The following is a 26,371-nucleotide window of genomic DNA, read 5'->3' as shown; positions in this document are numbered from 1 at the left end:
GTCTTGAATCCGATGAAAATGAGCTTTGTCTGACATGTCCAGAAAACGTCTCAAGTGACCCCCTGTTTTAATCAAAACCAAGCTGTTTTCCTGAAGAACCTAACATTGATTTGATGAAATCTTGGTGTTTCACGTTCCTCCATTCTTTTCTACCAGTGAGATCAAGCCGCCCTTTCATTTATTTTCGCCAAGCCGTTCCACCTACATGCAACCTGAGCAGACGCCTAAGTATGACGTGTCTTCCACTCAAAACTTGTTTTTATCAAGTTTCACGAAATGATTTTCTATGAATCTTTTTCTTGCCTCTTTGTGATATCCAATCTCACCACGTTTCAAATTGTCGAATGAAAGTCGATTGTTATGTTCTTACATCTGATGATAGCTTTTACGATTTATTTTCGGTTTCGCGTCTTTCTGTTGTCATGTGATTGAGTATTTCTTGGTGGAATTATGCTGTTATTCTCGTTTAAATTGTGCATGCCACTGTTTGTGTTGTTTGATATTTCAACATATCAGATATTTTACAGCCTACTCACATGCTTTGAGGTCAAACGATTTGGCAACTCCGAATTATGTCTAAGACTATCATTACGCAAAACAAAATATCCGTAACTCAAAAACAAAGAATAAATAACATGAGAGAAGTTATAATAGTTTGCAAACTTCGTTAAAGTAAAAAAATTCCTACTTATGATAGTCTTAGAATAGCAAAACTGTCAATTTCCTTTTGAAGTGTACCTTATCTCTTTGTTCTTATCAGCCGAGGGCATCGTCTTGATGGGCCTGCATAATTATAAGCGTTTGACAGTAATTTCTCCCGCAAATTATAGTAGCCCACGGACAGCCTTTACTCCACCAATATCAGCTAGTAATCCCTCAGTGTTCTCCCCACACAATCATATGACATGCATAGTAATGGTAATAACACATGAGACCACATCAATGGTAATCTGTGGTTGGACAATGGTGATTCCTCAACCTATTGACGGTCATCACTGTCCAAGAGGGTCAGCAATCACCAGCCTGGGACGTAAAGTGGACCCAACGTTGCTGTGTAATAGACCACACAACCCTGGGGCTACTCAGATTAGCATAACAACATTAACAGTTAATATTGGACTGTTTCCATTTCAACAGAATGTTGGTTCATTTGCATAAACTTTATGGCAGCACATTTCGCCATCGTTGATGCCAGGGGTGCATTTGTAAACCCTTGTTGCTTCGTTTTGTTATAATTATGCGCCATTGTAATTTTCATAGCAGGTGCAGGTCCTTTTTCACCGACTGTGCCATTGATTTTGTCTCCTGATGATGAAAATCCTCATTTACCTCGACAATCAGTAACGTGTTGTTTACACGGATGCCGTTCCAAAAACAAAGCCCCAATAGGGCACAAGAATTGAAAATTGTTAATTTGACAATCTTTGAAACAATCGAAGTTCAATATCTAATGTTTTCATCACCACAGGCAAGTTAAACTCTTAGAATTTGCAAAATCCCTGGAGCCTAAAGATGTGACAAGCTAATATACACACCTATAACTCGCTTTGTTATGAATTTTACAATAATTTATTGGTTCTGGGGCATTATCAGAATACCCTTTGAAAGTTTGCTCAAACAAAGACTGGATCTCAAGAACTGTTTTGTCATATCAATTGTAAGTGATATCACCTTTGTTTCAAGCATTCGATTCTGTTTTACAAAATGGTGCTTTAATCTCCTTATGAACATAGGGCTGCAGGGTTTAACAATTACATATGGAGCGGATTATTTATAGATCATGTTTTCAGGCCTTCTGAATACTTCATTGAAAAGACTGCCCATTTACAAATCAATTTGTTTAAAGATGAAATTTGCATCATCATGAGAAATGCTTTTCAAAAATGTGTTTTAATGGGTTTCTATGCAAAGAACCCTTGATGCCCTAATGCAACTAAAATATCAATTTCATCTGGGATTTCCAATACATTTGGAATTTTGAACCATATTTTTACAACCTTATCCATATATATTGGAAACAAGATTCGAAAACTTTCGCAAGTAATTATCTTTGTCTTAAAAATGACAAACAAATACAAACACATATAAAATTATTTCAAGAAAAGAACTTGCAAACTTTATTTCTAGTTAATGAATAATGCAGTTCTTAGACAAACCTCAAAGAAAACATTGAACCGACTGCTATATGTTCTATGAGGTTTCAGAAGACAGAAAGATATTCGCACCTTTGTCAGTGTGGATCGTACTTTTGATAGCCCAAGTACATGTAGCACATTTGTAACACTATCACGAATGATATACTTGATTCCAAAATCCTTGGCTCCACACATTTCAATAGAAATGAATTTTCTTTGTTCACCGAAATCAATAGTTTCTCGTCCTTTAAAACTTGTTGAAAACCCGTCAGCTGGTTTGAAGTGATTCTTGCTCTTTGCAGTATCTTACTAAGCACAATGTACTCTACAGTGTAGGCCCCGTATAGGGATCGCATTCCTAATAGGGCGATCAATATGATCTGTAGAAGTGTTTGGCATACGATACCCATAGTTTTACACTTTCAGAAGTTCTACACTTTTAGAACTTGAAATTCCTTGCAGGGAGGAAGTAGTTGATTGCAAAAAACTAAAGCTCTGAAAAATGTTGTGTGACTATATAGCCACCAGTTGAGTGATGTCGTACAGTAGAATAAAAAGTAAATAAATTACTAAATGTCGTTTCAGTGAAACTTGACAATCTCTATAATTTCTACTGTTCAAGAACAAATTCTGTAAATGTTTGGAATGCAAGTTGTAACCTAATACAAGTTTTGATATATCCGGAAATCCTCAAGCCTCACTAGCCAATCCTTCCATAACACACAATGGACAAGCTTAGTCAGGTTCCTGTTAATTCCTCGTGACACATCTTGAGGGGCTTGGATAATGACTTGAGAAGTTCCACATGAAAAGATGGTGATGTTGATACGTTCCTGATCATGATCATCCGTCTCTTCACCATATGCCACCAGTATCGAATTAATCATATTTTCCCATGATGCAACGTTACACTTTCCTATAATGAAAGAAACGATCACTTTTAATTTCATTTGTGGATTGAGATGGCCGAGTTACCAGATCATGTCGGCTTTTAGTCGGCTATTTTGTGTGGCCACCGAAGCAGCTGTCCAAGGGATTGTCCTATTCATCTTCTGTCTCCATCTAAGATCAGTCGCCGTTTTCTCAACCATGCAGAAAACAGGTGCAATCAAATAATGTCTTGTGTGCGTGCATTGTCCATCAGATAACCTGTTTTGTACAGTCGATTAGACGGCAGCCAATCAAAAGCACCAGAGTTAAATGGTCCGTCACGCTTGTGTCTCATCTTCTAAGGGAGGTCATGCGATTTCTTACCCAGCATGCCCCTCGGATAGGATTTGGCACCAAGCTTGCTTTTTGGTGCAGTCAGGTAATATTATGAGGCTCGTTCAAGATCTTTCGACATAAGTTATCTTTTCTTGAGTTGTTCCTGATGAATTCCATTGAAAGAATCAATCAGAATCATTCCATTGCCTTATAGGTCAGCAATAAAGGTTCTGCCAATCTCGATTTTTGTCATGCTTTGCGAAATACCCAAGCAAATGTTTTTCTTACCAATTCAGCTTTTATCTCCAGTAAATTATTGATATAATTTTCACACCTGCCTCTCAGGCCATTTGTCACAACCATTCTGCAATAACTGGCGTGTAATTCAAGATCTAAGTTGGCAACCATGAGCCTCACTTTTGTTCACTTGGCGACTAGCATGCAGCCAATATCCCTTGTGAGAGTTGATCATTGTTATCCCGAGGATGACATGGCACAATATACCTCTACCGTCATGTTTCATGCCGCGCTGATTTCGATATTTTCTTCATTATGGTTCAATTAATCAAACCAATCTCGTGTGCAACTCTAGACGGCAAATTGTCGATTAGCACTGACATCTTTTTGCTTCTCTGATTCAAATTCGTCTCGATATTGCGTCGTTCTCGGTCTTTCAGTGAATTATGTCTTCAATTCAAACAGTTCCTTCCATTTTGCTATGGTTGTGTCGTTAAATGACTTTTAAGATTGGTACTTCCTTGAGACACGAGCCGAGTGACAAGACATCAGCCCTGCACGCAACTTTGTCACAAGTTTTTATTAGCTAAATGTAGTTATAGAATTCTGGCAGCCGTGGTTATTGTCCACGAGTGAGTCTGAACAGCCACGATTCAAAACACTGGATTTTAGAAGGAAATTATTATTATGCTCGGGTAATTGCCGCGATAGAAAAACAAAACGAGTGGAAAGACTTGAATAAAGATGGCCGTCTATTCAACCATTTGCTGTGGCAGGCAGCATGGGAAATCATATACCTCGGGTTCGACGGGCAGGCTGATTCTCAAAATGGTGGACATGACACGAAGAAGTTCATTGTCAAAGGGTTGCCTTAAAAACAACCCAGCAGTTCCATGGTTTCTCAAACTAGACATGTTGTTTGTCTTGACCCAAAAGTTCAGATTTTCTGCTGGTTGGGAAAAGCTGGATTTGGTCTTCTCAGTAGTTCAAACTCTAAGTCTGTTGCAGTGCTGTTTTGTTTCAAGGTATGATTAAGGTGTGATCGAATCAATATCTGCTTCCAAAATAACCACTTCTCTCTGTAAACTTGTCTGTTTCCCATCCGCATTAAAACTTTAAAAGCTGTCATTGTGCCAGAGAAAGCTCGGCAAGTATCGGCCGCGATGGATTATCTGACAACATACTTCCCTCTTGTCTTCTTTACTTTCCTTGTTGATGAATATTTTAAATCACTTCGCGGTAGCAACATCTCATTGGCTGACACTCAAGAAACCGCGACTCACTTTTCGAGTCGTACCGTACCGGGCGGGCCTAATTGATTTTCGGTCTCGAGTGGAGCAACTTTTAAGTGTCTTCTTTTTGCGTAACAGGCAGCGCGGTGAATATGTGATGAGATGCTCTGTACATGACAACCGTCTGCACTGAAACACTGAAAAGTAATCAGACGTATGACTTAATTGGGCGATTTCGTACTTAGAACAGAGCATTAAATAGCGTCAAATGGTTCTGCTCAATGTTTCTGTGGAAAGTAAACCGTCATACTTTGACTTTGTGTCTGCTTGAGATAAATTACTGCGATAATGACTGCCATTGAGGCGAAAAGTGGGAAGATAATTGGTCATAGAACAATTGTGAGTTATAATAGTGTTGTGGAGATATTGTCATGTGTTTGTGGATGTTTTGTCATGCTTTTGGTATGTGTCTGTCTCTTTAAGAAATGAAAACGAAAGGTTTTTCCATGAAGATGCAGGGTTACAAACTCTTAAACATTGCCAAGGCAGGGTCTACTGTCCTCAGGGACTGTTTCTACTTCAAACTCTTTCTAATCATGAATCACCCCTGCTTTAAACGTCTCATCATTAAAGCCAGATCTGGTAATTAACGAAATTTAACAAGTCGATATCTATTTTACTGAATGTTAAATGAGTCTAGACTAGACTCCATTTGACTTTTGCTCCAGACTGGCTCAAGCTTACAAAATTAACCCATTCTGACCCAATGTTTTAAAGCATACCCAGACTCTTCCCTGGACATCCTTTTCTTAAGTTCTTGTGCATTTTGAATACGTTATTTTTGACCTGATTTTTCCTTAACCATACATACACCAGCACATTAACCCCTATGCACCTACGAAAGGCAAAGTTGATGTTCTTTTACGTGCGCTACCCAAGTTCCGCCATTTTGAAAGTGTTCTTCCCCGACATCAAATTCAACAAGAACAACACTGCCCAGTTAGTCAAGTGGTTCAGCAACTTCAGGTAGGGGAGTTTTACAGTCTTCCTTTAACTATGTCATTCGCAGGAAAATAGATCACAAATTGTGAAAATAACCCTAATTGTGGCAAAAGTTGTGAAAAACATGGGTAATACCTAAATTAAGTCAAAACGAAAAATCTCTTGAAAAATAAGCTATTGACAAAAGTTAATTTTTGGCTAGTTTGGAAGTCAGAGCATAGGGTTGCATGAAATATTTAATTGACCTGAATATGTGCTGGTCTATTTTTTTCTGTGATATACATTTTTCTGTTGTAGAAATGACATAGTTTCCTTTCATTTTGGATGGGGACTCTCTGGTGTCTGAAGTTCAACATTTTGAACTAAATCTTGAAAGCTTAAAATTTTCTTGGAAATTGTCTAAAATTATGAACCACGTGGCTGCATGCATCAGAGAATTCCTATCCCTTCCATACATCTTTGTTGTATTATGTTGATTTTTTCCTGTTTTGTAGATATTTTGTCCAATGTTTTATGTTCTAAAACACCTTGTTTGCAATCATTTTTACAATGGATTATGTATTAGCCTGCTTTTGACCGCAGCTATTTTGGTGAAACAACCATAAACATTTGGGTTTGTATAAAGTGTGTCAAAACCAGATTCTGTGAGGACCTGCCAAAATAAGGTGTTTTAGAATAGACATTGATACATACCACTGTATTCAAGCATTTGTCGTTGGCATGTGTTTTTTCTCAGTTGCTTCCCTATTTTTCCTCTTTAGTTCCTTAAGAACAGAACACATGCCACAAACTCTGAATATTTCTTTCGTCTCTGACTCATGTCATGATTAGAGACGGGTAATGTTAAATGACTGTAATATTATTACAAGTTGGTTGTGTGTGGAGAATATAGTAATTGGTCATAAGCAGTTCTGATGGCTTTGCCAATTATGACAAGCTTGAACAAATAAAGATGGCTGTGGCAAGAAGAATAAGGCGGATAAAATTGTGGGATGTGGGTTTGCATGAGGGTTTGCATGAGGGAAAGAGGGCACAATTAACATTAAATTCTTGAAGTGTAGTTGTTTCAGCGTGATTAAAATGAAGATCCACAGCCTAGGAGAGGTAGATAGGGGTTGACATGACAAACTGAGGGTCTATCACAATCTTCGAAATATATTCATACCATACAGCCTTTTAAGTATTTCAGACCAGATTACCAGTATCAATTTTCAATAAATGTTTCTCCCTCTTTCGGCACTATTTCTGTTAGTAGTTTGATATCATTACTATTCCGATCTAGTTCATCCTCCTGATTTAATAGCCCTGATATATATTTTTTCCTACAGGGTACGAATGAGTATTTTCAGGCATTCCAAGTTGAATTCATCATTAAATATTTAAATAACTTAATCAATTCAGTCTCAAAATAGATGTACTCGCTTGTCATTCAATTGTCATCAATTTGTTTTGTGTCATTTTGTGTCAATTGTGTTTCGTAACCGTACACCCAGGCATTGTTTTCTGTCCTTTATCAAACTTATGATGACGTAGCACTAGAATTGGCTAACCTAATTGATTGTCACATGACACACCTTCACCAGCTTGACTTCAAGATGATTCAGCACACTGGCATAACAGATCAAACTTTCATCACTTTTAAACGTGTCATTTCTGACTTTCGTGTATTTACCTAGATCAAAGTGGGCGTCATTTTAAGCCTTGAGGGCAATTTACTTAATTTACATTAGTGAAAATATAACAAGTTTTCTTAGCAAGAACTGGGAACGATTTTCGCACAGGGCTGAGATAAGTGTCAGGTTTCTTCGTAATAGTTTCAGGGTATTTTGGGCAAATCTGTTCCACCCTGAATAAAGTAGCATGTGGAGACGATCCATTAGCGTCGGAAGAAGCGATATTTATTCCTATAAAGGTCACCTATCAATACTCACATGATTTCGTATCGATTTTCGAGTTATCATCCAACCTAAAGATACATTGCTCCTTTGTTTCTTCGCGATCTGACACGAGAACACCTCAATCAAAAATCTCTCGGCTTTCACCGACGAGACCCAAGGCTTCGTCATGTGATGGTGATTGAAGATCAATTCTTAGAGGAGTCGCATACACCTATCATCTTAACGGCCACACCCATTGGTTTCGCGCCCCATCATGTGTTCAGAATGCACGATATAATTATGTGTTATAAGACTGCGTTTTTTCACAAACGTCTCCGTCTCGTGTTTAGTTTGCTTTGTCATCCTCTAGGTGTATTTGTTGTTTCATTTTATGACTATTTGAAATTTAATAGGATTATTATGTGGAGGACTCATCTGATGATGTGGTCAGATATGATTCAAGGGGTTGACCTCGCCGATGTGATTAAAAATTATATCTGATGGGGTCAAACGTATCTCAGAAGTAGGCTGTTTTGGGGAGGGGAGGCCAGTATGAACTAAAAAAGTGATCAGATTAAATATACAAACAGCGAATGCGTTGGAATTTACACTTTGAAGTGATATTATGGATAATAAGCAGTTGCAACTCATAAGGCATCAGATAATATATTCGAATTTCTGCTACATATAAAACATCATGTATTGTATTGACAAGGACTTGAATTTTATAAAAGCATTAGATCAAGAGTAAACAGTAGATAAAGCATCAGATCTTGTTATGATGAGCTAGTTTAGGCCACTCTGAATAAGACCATTTCCTTGTTATAACTTTCCTGCCACTGAACACTTTTACCAAATCGCGCCTCCCAGCCATATTTAACAAAGAAATCCATCTGAAGCTAAACTGTGTACAGATTGCATCTCTTAGAGAGTCCTCTGCATTCACTCCATCCAGCTATAAGAGTCTCCGGTTAACGCTGATGCATTAAGTGAATCTTAACCGAACCTTATTACCACTTCAAGAAGTACTTATCCCTCGCAGAGGTTCAAGCTGTCGGTAAAGCCAGAACGAACGCCTTCTAATAACATATGTTCTCACTTTGAGAAAATGGAATATTTCCCAGTCAGTTTCACTTCAGGTTGGTTTATATTTGCATGTTGGCAGTGCATTTGTTTATGGTTGCTTATATTACCACTTAATTGAGAGGATTTTCAATTTGGCGCATATCAAAGAATGTCAATGTGGTTATCTATCAAGGGAATCATGGTGCCAATGGTACCATTAGAAAGTGCTGATCAAGAGCTTTCCAATGAATGGTCATGTCGATAGGTTGTGATAATCGGTGAAAGTCAGTAATATTGGTAAAAATCATGTTACCTCTGTACATTTCATGTAAAAGTGCTACGCCAAGCTATACACTAGAACTTAGTAAACTTAGATGGAAATTCTCTTCATCTCTCCTAGCGCCATTATTAACTTGGCTTTCATTCTTCAGCGGTGTTCTGTTTGACTTAATAATGTCAGCAAACATCCTTAGCCAGGCAATCAATACTCACATGGTTTTAAGACTATTAGAATGATTGATAAAAGAATGCATTGCCATGGTAATAGGTAATTGACAAAAACCAGATAAACCCAATTCATATTAACACTTGCATCTCCAAAACCCACAATATTCCCTTTAAGGAAGAAGTTACATTTCCACAGGATACTCAAACTTGATCGTTTAAGAATTTTACATGGCTGTAACTTGGTTAACTGAGTATTCTCGTAATACCCTTTTCAATGCTTTAAGAGAAATTTCTAGTCCTTAGGTTGATAAGGGAGACAGCCAATCCCTGAATAAAATATTCCAACTTGCTCACCCTGTATCTGTTACATCGAACCCCTCAGATGTGGCCACATGTGCCATAATTCTCTGAACATTAAGTCAAAGTTTTAGTTCTCATTATTCACCTGACTGCCTTTCTCCATGTGTTACCATCTAAGCCTTGTGAAGGCATTGTCTTTTTCTCCCCTAGACCTGCTGTACTGGCACACTTGGTTCATTATCTAACTTTTCATCACAGCTTTTGCCTTTGTGGCTAGAAGCAGCTCATCCATGGCCATATTGAATCTTCGTCAACATACTCATTACCAAGTATGTACTTGTTATTGCGTAACCTGTTTTCGCATTTCTTTATTGACATTTGGGCATCATATGGGCTCGAATTATTGTTATGGAACAAACTGTCACAGGTTGCTGCTTATTTGAGACTTGTTGCCAATCCATTTTGACACTTGCTGTTTCGCAATTACACGTGGTGCTCACTTTGAAGGCAACAGTCCGTAGAAACAATGACCAATGACAACATCGCAAATCAAGGTGCGGCAGCCGCACAGATCTTTGAAGAAGAAAAAACTGAAGCACTCCGAGCTCTTTGTTATGAAACCAATGACACTTGGAAATCGCACCAACTTGTCTCTACTTCCAAATCAAAGAATATTATTTGATCAAGTTTCAGAAAACTTCTAACCTCCATTAAAAAATCATACATTCGTCAAAAATCAGTTAAATGCAGTCTATAGTGTTTTATGATGTATGATGTTAGGCTAAACCAGTTGTTCTCTCAATCTTGTTCAACAAGTGACTTGCCCCACGGCAACGTGTTCTTGTAACTAAATCCAGATCACCGAGTGGGAAATTACGCTCGATACTACGATCTGGCAATATCTTATTGGTTGGGAGGATCAAATGGAAGATGCGCAGAATCTGCCGATACAAGCTCTCGACATGATCAGTGATAATCATTTACCCAATATTGCTATGAATTGAAACTGAATTTACGCCCAAGGACTGTTCCGGGTGTTTTTTGCTTACCTCTATTGGGTCACAGGATGACATCGTTAATTAAAGGTTATTGCTACGGTTGCATTATATTACCAAGATTTAATCATGAAATCTAGCATTTTTTTATAGCATTACTCAACTGACTATTAAATGATTCATGTTCAAATTGGTGTCTAGAGTCAGTAACTTTAATAGGATAACAAAATCTAAGCTGTAACAAATTTCATGTTGTTTTCTCTCGATAACAGAAGAAGAAGCAACAGCCTATTTACCATTGTGAGTGCTTTCTAAGTCTGGCTGAAGTTACAAATAGCACTTATAAATCTATGCATATTGCGCTTTTGTTTGAGTCCCTAATTGATTTTATAGTTTGCCGTGAAACCATTTCCAGTCTATTTTTACGACAGCACATTTGTCAACAAGAAGACTGATACAAGCTCTGTCATCATCCTTGAAGAGTTTATGAACATCAACGCATGTCATTTGAAGATTACTAAAAACACGAATCAGGCTTTGATCAAAATAAAGTCTAATAGCTCATCATACATCCATTTACAAAAGGCAAACAAAAACCGAACGAAGAGATTCAAGTATTTAATTGGTGTTTGTTCTGCTTTTCATCTAATGAATATTGTCCCGGTGAAAATGAAACTTAAGAACAATGGCGGCGGACATATTTATCTCATGTTTCACCTCATTGTACGAGGAGATCATCAGCAAACACGTATATCCAATCAGGATGTACAATGACATCTCTGACATCGTCTGCTGAGATGGCCGTCGACTGTAACGGACCGATTGCACCTGTACAAATTTATCTTCATGACATTGAATTAATCTTCAAGATATTGGGTTCTATTTCTTTATCATGTGTTAGGAAACTTATGTCAACACATGGATCTTGGTTTAAATTTCAAATATCTAGACGAGCAATCCAACATAGTCCTCATACGTTGGTAGTCAGCGTATGAGGCCAAGAGTTTCAGCTTTGAATTCTCCACTCCAGATGGTGTATGAGTGGGAAGATAATAAAAAAAATCTTGAGGCCCGTTGACACCTTGCGAGATCGTCTTGTCTTCACGTCACAGCCACTATTGCCAGCCGTCGTCTGCCTCATTGAAGGACACACAGACAATTATAATTTTATTCTATAGGGTAATTCAATATCTTATAGAATGTGCTTGAGTTTTCAAGAACCTTTTGAAAAGTTTTTAGTGGCCCGGAGCATGACAAATCTAAAACATAGCGAACTTAGTAGTGTATTGGATAGGCTGTATCACATCTTATGCTTTTTTTCTTTTCAACCATGACACACGTAATTGATGATCGGAACAATGTTTTTTGAAATTGCACTCGGGGTATTGTTTACCTATTTGATTAATTTGATGAAAGAAGATATTGATATGTCTTGCTGTCAGATCTCTTTTATTGAATTGTTATCTCGAGTTTGACGACATAGACATCATTGACATCATCATTTCTTTGTCAAATTCCTTTTGTTAGATTATGTAAAAGTTACCTGGCTTTCAATTGTCTTTTGATGTTGCTGTTGATATAGTTCTTTGAATGATGTAAAGGTTTTTGTGTTGAAATGTTGTTAATCTTATTGGGGTCAGTCCATGGTCCAGTTTGTTGATGGTCGTGACAAGACCTTCATCTTTCATAAAGTGAACTTTATCTTCTGAAGCCGCTAATTGGAGAGTATTCTCAAATGTCCAAGTCACACTTTGACATAGCACTATAAAGTCAAGGAGGACAACGTAGTATAGGTTTCTCTCCTCAATAGAAACTGCCCCAATTAGTTCTTCACACTTCTTTACATGTTTGCTACATATTGAAAAACATGATATCAAGTTATTTGATTGATGGGGATGTTTATTAGGTCAGATCCTATGGAGATTCAAGATACTTGATAGACAGTCTAAAGCAATATGATTTTCGTTGATAAAGTTTGGATGAAGGAATAAGCCAATATCCTCAACGATTCGCTACTTGGGACAGGACTTCCGTGTAGCGTGGATCTGATAAAGAAACGTTATTTAATCTTGGTTTATGTGCAAGGGCTCTTAAACCCCAATATTCTATTCACCGTGGACATTTGTATAAGAAGTTATGATAGACGCTATACCCCAACAAGATGCAGTTTATTGTGTCGCTGCCACTTCAGATTACGCGGAAGATCTATAATAACTGTTGGTAACCTTAATGAGACCGCCTCCCCTCATCTAAGACCCATTTACGGAGATAAATTTCCATATTCGCTCTGCTGACACGTTAGAGTAGATAAAAGGCTTGTTTATTCCTCGACCATGCTTCTCTTTATCAACCATGACAAGGCTGTCCACCCCAGATACGCGCTTCTTCACCGTAATTAACTCCATATTAGGGGAAAGTTGATGGGCGGGCAGAGGAGGAGATAAATCAAGATGGCTGCCACAACTTGCGCAAGCCGCCTCTTATCATAAGACCAGCAACGTCAGCTCAGTGCCATCATTAAGATGGGCCCGTATTAACCTTTCAATGTTTAGTAATTGACTATGGCAATAATGCATAACTGACCATAACATTCCATGTTACCGTGTCGCATACCCTTATATCTGCTAATCATGCTTGCCCTTATCACTATCTCAAACTAAACTAAATTCAAGAGGTAACTTCTTGCTCTGGGCGAATTGAGACAGCCCTTGTTTTAGTTATTTAATACAGCCTTTGTTGAGGTTTTAGTTATCCGTGTTGACCACAATTAACAAATTGGGCTACCGTTTAGCTTGTTATCTTAAAGACTACCATTAGTCATCAAAGTTGGTCTTTGTTTTCATGTCACATTCATATCCCTTGTTGGCACATTTTTGTTTGTTTCCAGTCAAATACCGTATGTGGCATTGTTCTTCTTTGCCTGTTACCTCTTATTAACACTTAAAATGGCCGCCAACCACTCAAAATGGCCGCCAGAAAGACTTGTGGTTATTCACATCCCTTTTTGCTTTCACACTCATCATCTCAGTGGCCGCTATGACAACCCTGTGTGTAGCACGTCAACAAAAGGCACCGAAGGTTTGTGAATTATGCTCAAGTATTTTCAAGCATCTCAACAGTATGTTGGCATATTGGCCGGTTCCCATATAGCATTGATTGCTCAGGATCGGCCATTGAAAGCAACAATGCGTTACAGCTTGGACTGTAGTTCATCCTGATGCTTTTTGTGTACACTTCATCCATTGTTACGGTTCGTCTATTGGCTTTCTTTGAAAGCCCTGTCCTCTTAGACCACTTCTAACTCATTAGGGTGTACATTATACCCATGTGACTTCACTACCCAGCCCCAAGTATGATTTAATTGATTCAATTAAATTAAGAATTCAATAACAGGTTTAAGCCGAACAATACTCCGAATGAAAGGTTGACTTGGCATGCTTGTAGAAGAATTAACGAAGAAATTGGCCGTATTAGATTTCAACCTAATTACTTTATTTTGTCAATAATGGCAAGCTTCTATTAAGTGAAGGCTGATGAAGTGAATCTAAATGAAGTAAAATGGATGGCCTAATGGGGGATGGGGAAGGACTTCCATCTAGAGCCATTTACTCAAGTAGAACGCTGGAGTTTCAAAATGAAATATTCATGAATTTGGAAATGTCATCTTTCTTGATGATTTAAAGTTCAATTTATAAACTCTTTGCCTTGATCAGGTTTACTTAAGTTGTGAACACAGAGTAGACCGCCACTAATCCACGGCGCAGAGAAAGCTACTGATAGCCAGACAGAAATTGAGATTTTAGAAAATGCTTTTTGATATACGTATATCTCATAGAGAATTTACACAAGTCAGTCAAGTGAACCGCATTCAATTTTCAACCAAGACTGTGAAGTCTTATCACATTCTCGACTTTGTATTTAAGAAGGCTGTCAGCAGACCTTTTGACTGTTTTTCTCAAAACAGTTCATTTATCACAAAAAGTCGTCAGATGTAAGATTTCAATATATTTACATGTGATAACTTTGGAATATCAAGTATTGAGAATCAACAAATACGACCTGGTGTAATTTTCTGTTTGTCATGATGTACATTGAAAAGCACTGAGTTTGTGTGCGTGTCAATGTTTACTGGTAACCTGGATTTGAAAAAAGATAATTTTTAAGGTAAACTTGATAAAGTTACCAATCAATGGACTTACTCCAAGCTTCCACGCATTTGTTATCAATTTAACAATCCACGAATACAATGGAGCCATGACGCCATAGCTGCCTTCGTTTCGAAATCGATATAGATTGAAACTTTCAGTGCATTATTTACACATCCAGTCGTCGATAAATCTGAAAATAGAAAGTGAAAAAAACGTCGTAGGCCTTTGGTGTCATCATCTAGTCACATTCCATATTGCACATCTAGTATTTCCCATTGTGTAACGGCGAGCATCGAATCTCAATAAGGCCAAAATATGCAATAGTATGTCCCCCCTTGCCACGACAACCGTTATCTTCATGCATGACATAGGAAATGCTTACGAAAGATATTTTAACCATTTGGTAAACTGTCTATGAAAGTATGATCTTTGAGAACTTCAGACTTCTCTACAGTATAGTCTACTATCTGGGATCAGGTAATTCTAAGATTCCAAGGATTTAGAAAAGAAACTAAGAATTTCATCGGTGTATCTGTCCGCCAATTTCATCATTGCGATCAGTCACCAATACTGGCAACTTCCTCCTTCTAATCATGTTTTATTGTCTTGACAAATGTCTCATTATTGTGTCGACTTTGTTCGCCACGACTATGATAATTAGTGGATTACTTTCATTATCATTACAATAAATGGTGAAACATTGATTGCAAGAATCGTCATTATTATTCTCTGCTATTTCTATGACTCCTCAACACAGTGTCCTCGGGGCTTAGACACCTTAAAACCCGTCCTATGGGTCACTCGCACATGAGTTAAATGTTGTAACTCATTGCAGGCATGGCGAACTGAACCATGGGGGACAAGGTTAACTGGCCATGTCTTTGACAAAGCTTGTCTTCGGAGTTGAACATCATGGCAGGTGCAGCCACATAGAGCTGCCATCTATTTATTTGACAGCTTCGCCGATTCTTTCGTTATCTCCAGATCTAATTGCAGTGACCTAAATCGGTTTTGTTTGACAATACAAAACACTGTCTCATCACATCATATCCTTTTGTCATCGAAAAATTGCCTGAGCACAAAAACTTCAAATATTTCATAAAAGATTAAGATTAGAAAATTTTGCATGACATCTTTAATACCATGAAATGTATCTTGTTACAGAGTCTTTTAATTCATTAAAAACTTGAAGATCAAATGAGGGGAGTGCTTGAGGGCATCGGGACATGGATATGACTCTTAGAGGGGCTGACTTCAACTTATTGGTTAATAGCATAAGAGAATTATGATTGCTAAACGGATGCGGCAAGCATTATCATATTTCCCTAGGTGATTGATCATCTTCATCAAAGATGGTCGCCATATTAAACCAGGTGGCGAGATATCCTGTGTTCTCCGCTCTGCATCTCGTAATTAATGCAAATACACTCCCCACGCTAACACCTGGTTTCTTATGCATTCCCATGGGCGAATTAAGACACACCAGCGCTGAACAGGCCCGGCGATTCCGCTTTTAGATGGATGAGTTTGTCTTGTGAATTATTAATGTAACATAGGAAGTAGCCGCTGCCAAAAGACGCTAATCCTTTTATGCTGCGCTGACTCCTTACAAAATGGTTTAGACTCTCGTTTTCATCCGAGCCATGTCTCATGTAATCGTTTGATCTGACGATGCCTCGTGACAGATGTCTCTCCCAATCGCTACATTACATTACTCACGCCGTTATTCTTGATACAGGCAGGCTTTATCTGTTTCTTACTAAATCATTCATATTCAGATTGTTTTCCAGGGAAGTTCTCGTGTTTTCTTCACAAAGAGCCTGAAAAAGAACCAACCCTTGTTTCAAAATCTGTGAAAAGCACAAATTCATCAACAATTGACTTTTCTAACATTTTGATGTAAGAATAGTTGCAAAAAGTTTGAAAAAATATTGTACTTGTCGTTTGTCATACTCGCCTCCTGTCAATAACACCAACCACCTGAGGTCGCCCAAACTAGCCAGTTACTTCTAATTAGCTTCCTTCACTGTTTAATTTTAATCATAAAACTCATTAAAATTTTCGAGGAGATTGATCCCATTGTTAAATCACACCAGGCCACCAGTGTACACTTCATGGCTTATGCTCAAATTCAACATACCCTGCCATTGTTCACCAGTTGCGCTCGAACCAACGTCCAGACCATTGGTTTTCAATTAACATTTTCATGAAGAAAACCATAGCGACTTAAGTAATATGATAGACGTTAATTACAACAGTGTGATCTTTGTGTGTGGACCATTCCTTTAGGTTATTCTTTCCCTCCATAGGTGATCAGTTCCGCCCCTCACCCCCGGCTCATCAATATTCTTATTATCCATGTACTAACTCAGAGCAAAACCCCGGGACGGTTTTGTTGATGCAGCTCATCAAATCACAAGCAGGGGTATCATTAGCAAGATCTACGGGGCATGTAATGAATATTTCACCATATTCTCATTAATTGGGGTAATGTTTCTAATAAAGGTTGAGTTGGACACGGCATGTCAGTTTATGCTGTATGAATGAATGTGAGAGCACCAAGTACCATTCTGACATCCTGCAATTAACTTATCTTGAGGAAGCATCATGTCATGTTGGAATGTCAAGAAGATAGATACTCTGTGTGTTTAATTAGGAGTTAATTGGTGTATTGCCACAGGAATTGTCTTCTATTTGCTATTAGGTGTTCCTGGAATTACTTTGAACTGTGTTTTCCCTTTGCTTCTGATGAAATACACAACTTCCTTCTAGAGAAATCTGCCAGTCAATGTAATACACTCATTTTATGCAAATGTTATGTTAAAAGAACTTTCAGTCGTCATCTTTGCTCCTGAAGTATTTAAGTTATCGTCATTTCTCACACTAAGTTTTGTTTATTCATGAATAGGACACATTCTTTGTCAGTAGTTGCCAAATGCCAGGACGAAATATTAGTCATTTAAAGTAGAGGAATATTGGATGAAATGACAGAAGTGTGTTACTCTGTATTCAATATGTAAATGTAAATGATATGTCACCAGGCCTCTGTGGATTCTATTTGAATATTTTGATAATGATGTTCAACTATGACACACGTACCTACATTTAATATTCATCTTGATTTGAATAGGCCTAGTTTAAATGATGGCCTTCAACATGTTCATCCCCATTAATGTCATATTGTTTCGCCTACATTTTCATTTTCACATGATTCTAGTAGGTCCTCTTATTTAATTTCTTTGCAACAGCTGATGTTTTGTCATGGAAAAAATACATGAATGAGAACATTTTTTGCAACAAATTTGATAAAAAGTGCCCAATTGTCAAAACAATGACACCCCATTTAGTCCGCGGTAGAAACCATAACGATTTCAAAATTCATTTTTTTGAAAAAAATTAAATCGTTGATGAAGTGTTTGGTAGAACGTCAGTCCCTCTTGAAGTTCTTGCTTTCAAATCGTGCACAATACCATTTGATTGATTGTAAGTCAAGTAGTGTGTTTGAGTTCTTTCGAGTAAAGGTTTACTCAGCGCCTGAGTTGACAACACCTTGATAATTGTCGATAACTTCTTTCATAAACTCACAAGAATGTTTGTAGACTTTTCAATTCGGGTTAATATTAAGATTTCAATGGATGTAATGTTAAACAGGGTCAATAATCTCTTTTATTGGCTCAGTTGGATCCGGCGCAGTAGATGTTGAAACACCTTGTAAGAATACATTGATATCTGAAGTCCGGTGCTGTATGGCCAAACACTCGATGAATTCCTTGCATCTATAGGGTTGGAGTCTATTGACAGCACGTTTGTTTAGTTTTTAAAACGGTGTAGGCACCTGTTGCAGAAGACAAACATCAAAGTAGGTATTTGATGATGCTGTCGCTTCTTTCTCAACATGGATGATATCATCGTTGCCGCCATCTTTGCTATCATCATATCATATTAAAATACGGTCACCAATCCTCCTCAATAGTGGTGTACAGTTAAAAATAGGGAAAGCGAGCTTTTCTAAAGCTGCCACGCGTAGATAACAGAACAAGTGAAAAACATGGCCGACACGCTTTCATATCATGGATCCTTAAAGTTCAAAGTGTTGAACACCAGAACTGTGGAAGAGTTCAGATCAGTCTGGGAGATCATGTTTTGAAGATTTTTGGTCCATTCTCCCTCGAATTTCTTCATGCCTGACTGACCCTCTGATCCTCCCTATAGACAGGAGGCGGGCATCCAACACGAGCTTGTTGAATTATAGTGTTATTGTCCAATAGAAGGAAACAGGATTTCAGAACAGGTGCGTGTAAAGTGGCAATATTATGAATCATAAAACTTAGTATCAATTTGAATGACAAAGATGTGACAAGGGTGTATTGTTGTATGCTTGGCTCTGAGCTGCTGAGAACTTTATCAGGAGAATTCATGAACATATTGAGTTGAACACAATAGATGTTGATCGGTGGGTCTATCAGGGCATGAAGGTGTGCGGGTGATACTTTACAAAGTAAAGCCTTTAGGATGCTGTAGAACAAATATTTCTTTACATCTTCAGAAAATATTCAACGGGCTGTGTATCATGTAGAACCCGCTAACATTCTCTCTCTGTGAGGTAACCCTGGAGCTGACAAAGCAAATATGTTTCATTCTAAATCGAATTTGTCTGTTCCATATTCTATTCAGCCTATCTTTGACCCATTGTCAAACGTTATAATGAGGCAACTCCTCTTTAATCTACTCACACATTTTGGATACTTTCTATTTCTGAAGAGACGACGATCTGTCTCAATTCTAAGTATCCTATTCTTGTTAAGCCATGCGTATCAAGCGTGTCGTCCTTTGTCTGCGGTCCCACTGAACAACTGACAGGTCGTACTCAAGATGGCAAGGACAGGTACTCCTGCCTCCGATGCATTTGGAAAGACTGTCTATTATACCTGAAAGATGTACCATCAACAAAGAAACAAATGGACTGATTAAAACCGCTGAAGCTTTTTGTCTGTTAAGTTCATGAACTTGGTGCGTGTCTAGAACAAACTCGTTGAAAAGAAATGGAAATTATACTGCATAATTTTTGAATGAAATTGATGAGTAGCTACAGTGAGTTATTGAGATCCTATCTGTAAGTTATTGATTTCAGTTTTAAATGAAAAGCGCATCCCTAGATTAATTCCCCTTGACAAGAATATCTAAACCAATTAAGCAAACACGTTGTATTTACTGATTCGCTGTCGCAATTTCCTCAGGTTTTCTAACATGTGTTTTCTTATCAATATCTTTGCAATAACGCTGTTGATATCTTGTAAGAGCATTAAAATCAATAGGGCCATCTGTACTGTTCCTTGCTTAATGTTGATTTCCGTTATTTCTTGTCGACAGTGATACCTGCATAAGACTTTCCCTTGGTCACCATATGTTTAGTTATGCACTCTCTTATCAATACTTATAGGCATTATCACTTGTAGGACAAAGAGGATGTGAATTCTGCCATCTGCGAAGGCAACGTTGCCTTCCTAAGTAAATTTATCAAGAATGTTTATAACTAAAGGTGATAAAATGATTTACACACTTTTTTATAAGGTACATTAAAGTGGTCAAGGCAGGTGCTGCGTACACAAAGTCATTATTCTGGTCTCAATGATGAGAGAACAAGCATGTTTGTGCATAAGTGGTCGTAGATCTGGCGCAGTTAACAAATTGATTAGGCAATGTTGCTTTCCTGTTTTTTTCCCAATCAATTATCTTCGTTTTCTTGCTCAGCCGCAAGACTATCTGAAATTCAAAGGCCAGTGGTCAATGGAGAACAGAAGCCTAAATGTTGTTTGAAATGGTCTGCTCCGATCTTGCATTCCCACATCTTATGCCCGAAACAAGCTTGAAAGGCAGAAGAAAACTTGAGTGACACAGTTCAAACTTAGTCGTCTTGACTCCTTTCATTCCACAATGAATTCACTGGAAGAGTTTAATTGAACTTTTGACCAAGTATTTCGTCTAACGTCTGCTCCTTGTGACCTTGTTGACCTTGGTTGTTGACTTGATTGACTTGACAGGTCGGCCATCTTGAACAGCCATCTTGAAGGTGGTAAGAGACCAAGGGAACTCTGTCCTTCTCATGAAACCTTGCTGGACCTAGCAGTATAACTTGTACTGGGAACATTCATCATTGTATCAAGTTTTGTGGCTAACTTGGGTTGGCACGCACTTCAAGACATGTTCTTTCCAAAAGAGTGTCCTCCTGTCACTGCCTAGCAACTTCAGTGTAACAATTAACTTCACTTCTTGATGGCACGCAACATATTGTTGTGGCATTCTTTCTCGGGAAACCCGCGTGAATGAACCTTATCTTGCCTCTTACAGAATGGCCCTCCCGGTGTGGCGATTGTCCGTGAAATTATCGCAACTCCTCAAGTGGTTGTGAGTCTTCAAGAAGGCAGTCGGGGAGTGTCTTATCTGTCTGAAACAGAACAGAAATAATAAATTTTTATGTGATGGCTGAAAAAAGATGCTGGAGACCATGTACACGATTATATCATTGTTGTAACTTGATATGACAAGAAGACGTAGAAGTGTTTGCTAACTGTGCAAGTTCCAAACAACCCTTAGCGAAGTTTAATACAGTATCATCTGATACGTCTGAACCCTTTCTACTGCACACGGTTCAATTGTTTCCGTAACATTTATAGCCCAGAAACGTGAAAAGTGTTCTTCAAGAAGAGCGTCTATCATGATTGTGTCTTGTGGGCACTGGAAAGTTCAAGAAAAACTAAATGTTCAGATCAACCGTACAATAAAACGATTCATTGAAGTTTCTAAATATTTCTGAGAATGACCAGTTGTCCTTTCTGGTGGGTGGCGTAGGTCAGTCTGATCAGTTCCTTCAGTAAACTTTGTCAGAGTTGGGCAACCTCTTCAACATCCGTGTCACGGTCTTGAAACGAGATGACAGCTTCTTAACCGAACTACGTGACAACTTAACTCCATGATTAAAACTTATGGTCCAGTATCATTGTTCTCTTTGGTCCCTGCATATGCCAATTGTACACACGCCATCAAAGCGGGCCAGGTTAGTTGGCATTGATAGGCTCTCACTGACACTCAAGAAGGAAAAGGATGGAGGCTTGGCAAACAGAAATCTTGAGTTGTCAGCCCGTATTGTCTAAGGAATGGTTAGTAAACTGCTCACGATTACAGTACCATGTTGTTGTCTAAAGATAGCATGATTTTCTTTGTCCCAATTTGATCCGACGCTCAAGTGTTGATCCAACCATCTCATGCCGTCTACTACCCATCCTAAGAGGGCTGCAGACGTCTTCAAAATTATCGCACAATAACGCCAACATCCAGGCATCCCGGTTTCATAAAAGTAATCCATGCCGCCCTTTGTGAAGATCACATGACCATCTCTTGAAGACATCTTGATGATCTTAACGTCTATCGCAGTGGTATCGTTTTTCTAGTTGTAGACTTTTATAAAGTGATTGTCCAAACTCAACAAGATCGGGATTGCTTATTCTGCCAAGGGCAAACGCAAACTCAAGTCGCAAAGTTCGTCCATACTGCCCTGGGTCAAACCATCTCTGACGGTAAAGACTTCCTGTGAGTAAATGGAATCTGTATCTACTTGATTGGCGGTGGTTGTGACATCTTCCCCGCGGGGGATGGTCCACCGCTGAACGGTGCGGAGCTTGACTCGAGTGGCTACAATCTCAGAGGTTTCAACTGGCCTTTCAGCCTCTCCTTAGCACTTTGGTGAACCACTTCTGGACAGACACGACAGACAGGAGATCAACCGATACCCTATCGCGAATCTCTTTACCCAGAATGCCTCTTGAGATTCGATGGATGGCTTTCTTCCTGTTTGAAATAGAGCAACTACTGATGGATCAGTTTTCTCGAGTGTCTTGTCGATGGGTGACTTTTCACTGGTGGTATTTCTTGGTAAAATGAAAACCTGAATAATCAACATGTCGCTCTGACATTGCCCGCTATATGCACCGTACAAACCATTTGGTTTCAACCCATTTCAATGCAAAACCAAGCAGCAGCATATTGATTTTATAGGTCTTTCTAAGTTCAGTTTCAACAGCTGTTCAAAGAAATGAATGAAATGATTTATCAATTCTTTAATAACTATTCTTGTTATGATTTATTGAGTCCTTACGTACAACAGCTTCTTCAATTATTATGTTGTGTAAAGTGAGAAAAAAAGATTATGTCCAAGATAATATCGATTATAGACTTAAGTTTGACATGGATGCTTCCTAAAATGCACATCAATAGAAGTCAGCAGAAAATTTGGATCGAGATTATTAATTCAGTCACCTGGTCACACTGCTGGGCCCTTATTTACCAGGTGGAATATCACAATTATTCACAATGGCAAAAAGAATTACACTCGTGGGGATATTAGATCATAACTTCAGAAATGGTCACTGGAACTTCGGAAAATATCAGAATTATTCATGGCTGTATCTTAATCCATGCAATTATCTTGATATAAAACTTGATGCATTGACAGAAAGAGGACAAAAGTCGTGACATTTATTGGACACTTGTAACAATGAAATGCATTTGTATTTGGTATTAACGTCAGAATGACGCAAGAAATTATTGCTGAACGTGAGAGTAAGATAGTTAGGGATGTTAAGTTTGGAGTAAATCATGATCCACGTTATTCTTGGCCATGGCTCCAGCCATTTCATGGCCTCAGGCTCCAATAAGCCATTCGTTAAAAGCTTACAACATGACCCATTGTCTTTAATATTGTTAATAGCGCCATTTCCGTTTGGAATAAGAAACTCCATAATGGCATTTAGATGTCTGAATTGTAATTTATAATCTCTTGGCACATTGCTTTCTCGTGTTCAAATGGTCTATTTCTCCTGTTTTGAAACTTTATTTCTGATCAGAGGTAATTGGGATTCTCAGACAGGCCTCCAGCATGTAATGACCTCTTAAATCTCAATTCTAAACCAGGTTTCTACATCTACCGTCTGTTACAGACCTGATCTGCATTCTCGGACAGACCTTCTCTCAATTTGTGGCCTCTCTTTTCATACGGCTTAATGAACCTTGCCTGGTTATGATTCCATTGCTCGGCTAATTGCTGTCAAGATGATTGAGAACCAAAGTCGTGCGTCGATCAAATTGACTCCGCGTCTCAATCTGTTTCTACCTGTAATCCTTGTCAGCGATGCTAGCCATGGTCCATATGGTGTCTTATAGCAAACAGAATACAATCAACCCCAGCATGATAGCAAGAGGCCGTGAACACGACTTTTCAATTTGAAGATACCAATTATGAGTGTTTGGAGGAGCTGACAACTTGTATGGAATATTATCACAGTATTGGCCACAAACACTACAGCTAATTGATATGGCGTTTGGAAATCGCGGTCTTAGACCTCGCGTAATTGAGATCGCTGCCTTAATCAGCGGACGCCAGAATCTTGGCCAGTAAGTGGACGTAAAAGATAAAACACACAATTACCGCCTAATAACAGCGCTAGAACCTAAAAGCAACTGTGAGATTATCTGGAGAATGGTTGCTTTATAGGCGGCTGCTTCTTACAAAGCGACACAATTTGTTTTTATTCCTCGTCAGTATTCTCTCGCCGCGCAGTGATTGGTCTTTATTTGCGCCGTGTTCCTTCCTTACCAATATATTGATATAATTAACTGTGAGTACACAATGGGGAAATTAACAACTGCCTGCGATTATTAAACTTGCCTTTTGTATCAGTGCGTTTTGTTTTTCCAATGAAATTCGTGTCTAATGGCTTTTTTGTTGGATGCTCAGTTCAAATTTCCTTATCGGACCATGCAGGAAGTTTCAAGGTTCATTGTTAAAAATTTTCTACAAAACAAAATTAACTGTTCTTTAGATCTTTCTTTCGACAAGTGATGCATGGCTACCTTCATTTGGAGAATTAAAGTTTTATTTTAAACCTGAATGAAAAATCTTTTTTCTTCTCAAAAAGATAATTATAAGTTGCACTTCATGGCAAATCTTGACGCACAAAGCCTATCTTCTTTAATAAATAGGTCCACTCTATGCAGACTGCAACACAAAAGAAGAAAATGGGACATGAATTAAGTGAATTCCCAAATTATAGTTCTGAGATTGATTATCTGGACCCTGATATTTTCACTTACTGCACAATTGCAGGCAATGAGTTAAAGATATCACTATAACCATAAAATGGACCATAAATTTATTCATTGTGCGCGATCGTGACAAGAAGACGCCTAATCACGTTAGTCTGAGCCTGGATTACTTATGCTGCCAATTTGTCCCATATTCTTCAGCCATTAACCGCAGGTCCATTTTAGTGTCTTTATAAGACGCGATCGGCTTCAGGGATTACGGAGTCTGTAATTACTCAGCAATAGATCATGGTAGAAAGTTGTGGTCACGGCAGTCTATCATGAGTGTATCATTTCGTGATGAGTTATAGCTGTTACACTGAAAGTAAAGGTTCTTTAACGGAGTCTCTGACGGTTAAATCCATCATCCAAGATATTCTGATAGGTGGTAGCAGTCATGGTAATGACATGTTAAGCTTTTGAAGGCCAAATATTAGCCTTGTAGTTCAGATCATGTGACTATCATACAATCTCAAATTTAGTATTGACAAAAACGATGAACAAAACAATACCGATGTAAGATAAAGCCTTTTCAGTGCTCAAGTACTTGAATACTTTTATTCTAAATATTTAAATTTGCTCGTCGGAAACAAGATATGGTAATAACGTGTCGCTTAAGCAAAACATATGTTCTCTTTCTCTGCACACTTTCACCAAACATTGATTGATCTAAATAAATCACCATGCGGCGCTTCTGAAGAAGTTTATGGTGTACCGCTGGCCACCATCACTAATTCAGCTTTTAGACAAACCACTATCTTCGACTAAATATGATATGATCCTAAGTGATGTCCTCTAGTACCTATGATGCGATCCCAAGTGATGTCCTTTAGTACCTATGACTACACAACTTCACCGAACGTATAAAAAATTCATTGTTATTCCACACGTAGCTTGGGTGCAGGAAATATCTCATAAGTATTTGATTGATTTTGTGGTTTTGTTGCCAATTACTGCACGAAGCAAGTTTAGAAGTGTTTCACCTGAGTTCGGCAGCTTCTGTTAGTTTCTCAGGTTCTCCAACAAAGGGTTCGAGTTCGATGAAATATTTAAGTTTTGCGTTGGATTTGTAAGTGTGCTCAGGAGATCTTCTGGCACCTGTGGGCTGTTCGAAGTGCTCGAGAGGAATCGTGTCTGACCAGGCCCATGGCATACATTGGAAGATGAAGGAGGAACAATTATCATGAGATACGTGGCTTTGGTATTGATTTCTGAAGTTCAAGTTGTTACTAGGGAAAAAATCAATCGACGCACACTTAAGCAAAAATCTAATTGATTCAATCTCTCTAAAGCTTTTAGAACTTTTTTGGTATTGGAAAACGGGATGGGAAGATGGATTTGAAATAATGATTTTGTGTTACGATTAGCTGTTCAGGAAATCACTTCCTTTATGGTTTAATACCCCCTCTTTGATTTGGCAGAGAACGGCAGATGTTACCAGATACTGCTGATACAGCAATTATATATTTTCTGTCAATATCGAGTTCTTGCATCATAAGTTTCGAACATCTGTATTTCAGCTCAGAATTTCACCTTTAAAAGTCGTTTTTTTTCTCAAAAAATCTTGGACTTTGAAAAATAGTAGACATA

General features: G+C 38.3%; 1 protein-coding gene across 1 annotated transcript in view; it reads left to right on the top strand.

Moving 5' to 3' along the window:
* Nucleotides 1-26,371, top strand: part of LOC135485225 (prospero homeobox protein 1-like) — a 60,905-nt gene that overhangs the window by 13,660 nt on the left and 20,874 nt on the right. The window contains exon 3 of the mRNA XM_064767053.1: nt 5,683-5,836. Within this exon, the coding sequence (XP_064623123.1) occupies nt 5,683-5,836 (154 nt within the window). The remainder of the gene's footprint in view (nt 1-5,682; nt 5,837-26,371) is intronic.

Source organism: Lineus longissimus, chromosome 3, assembly GCF_910592395.1.
Source record: "Lineus longissimus chromosome 3, tnLinLong1.2, whole genome shotgun sequence".
Taxonomy (NCBI): Eukaryota; Metazoa; Nemertea; class Pilidiophora; order Heteronemertea; family Lineidae; genus Lineus; species Lineus longissimus.
The sequence above is the reverse complement of the archived record's forward strand: the minus strand, read 5'-3'. Positions and strand labels throughout refer to the sequence as shown.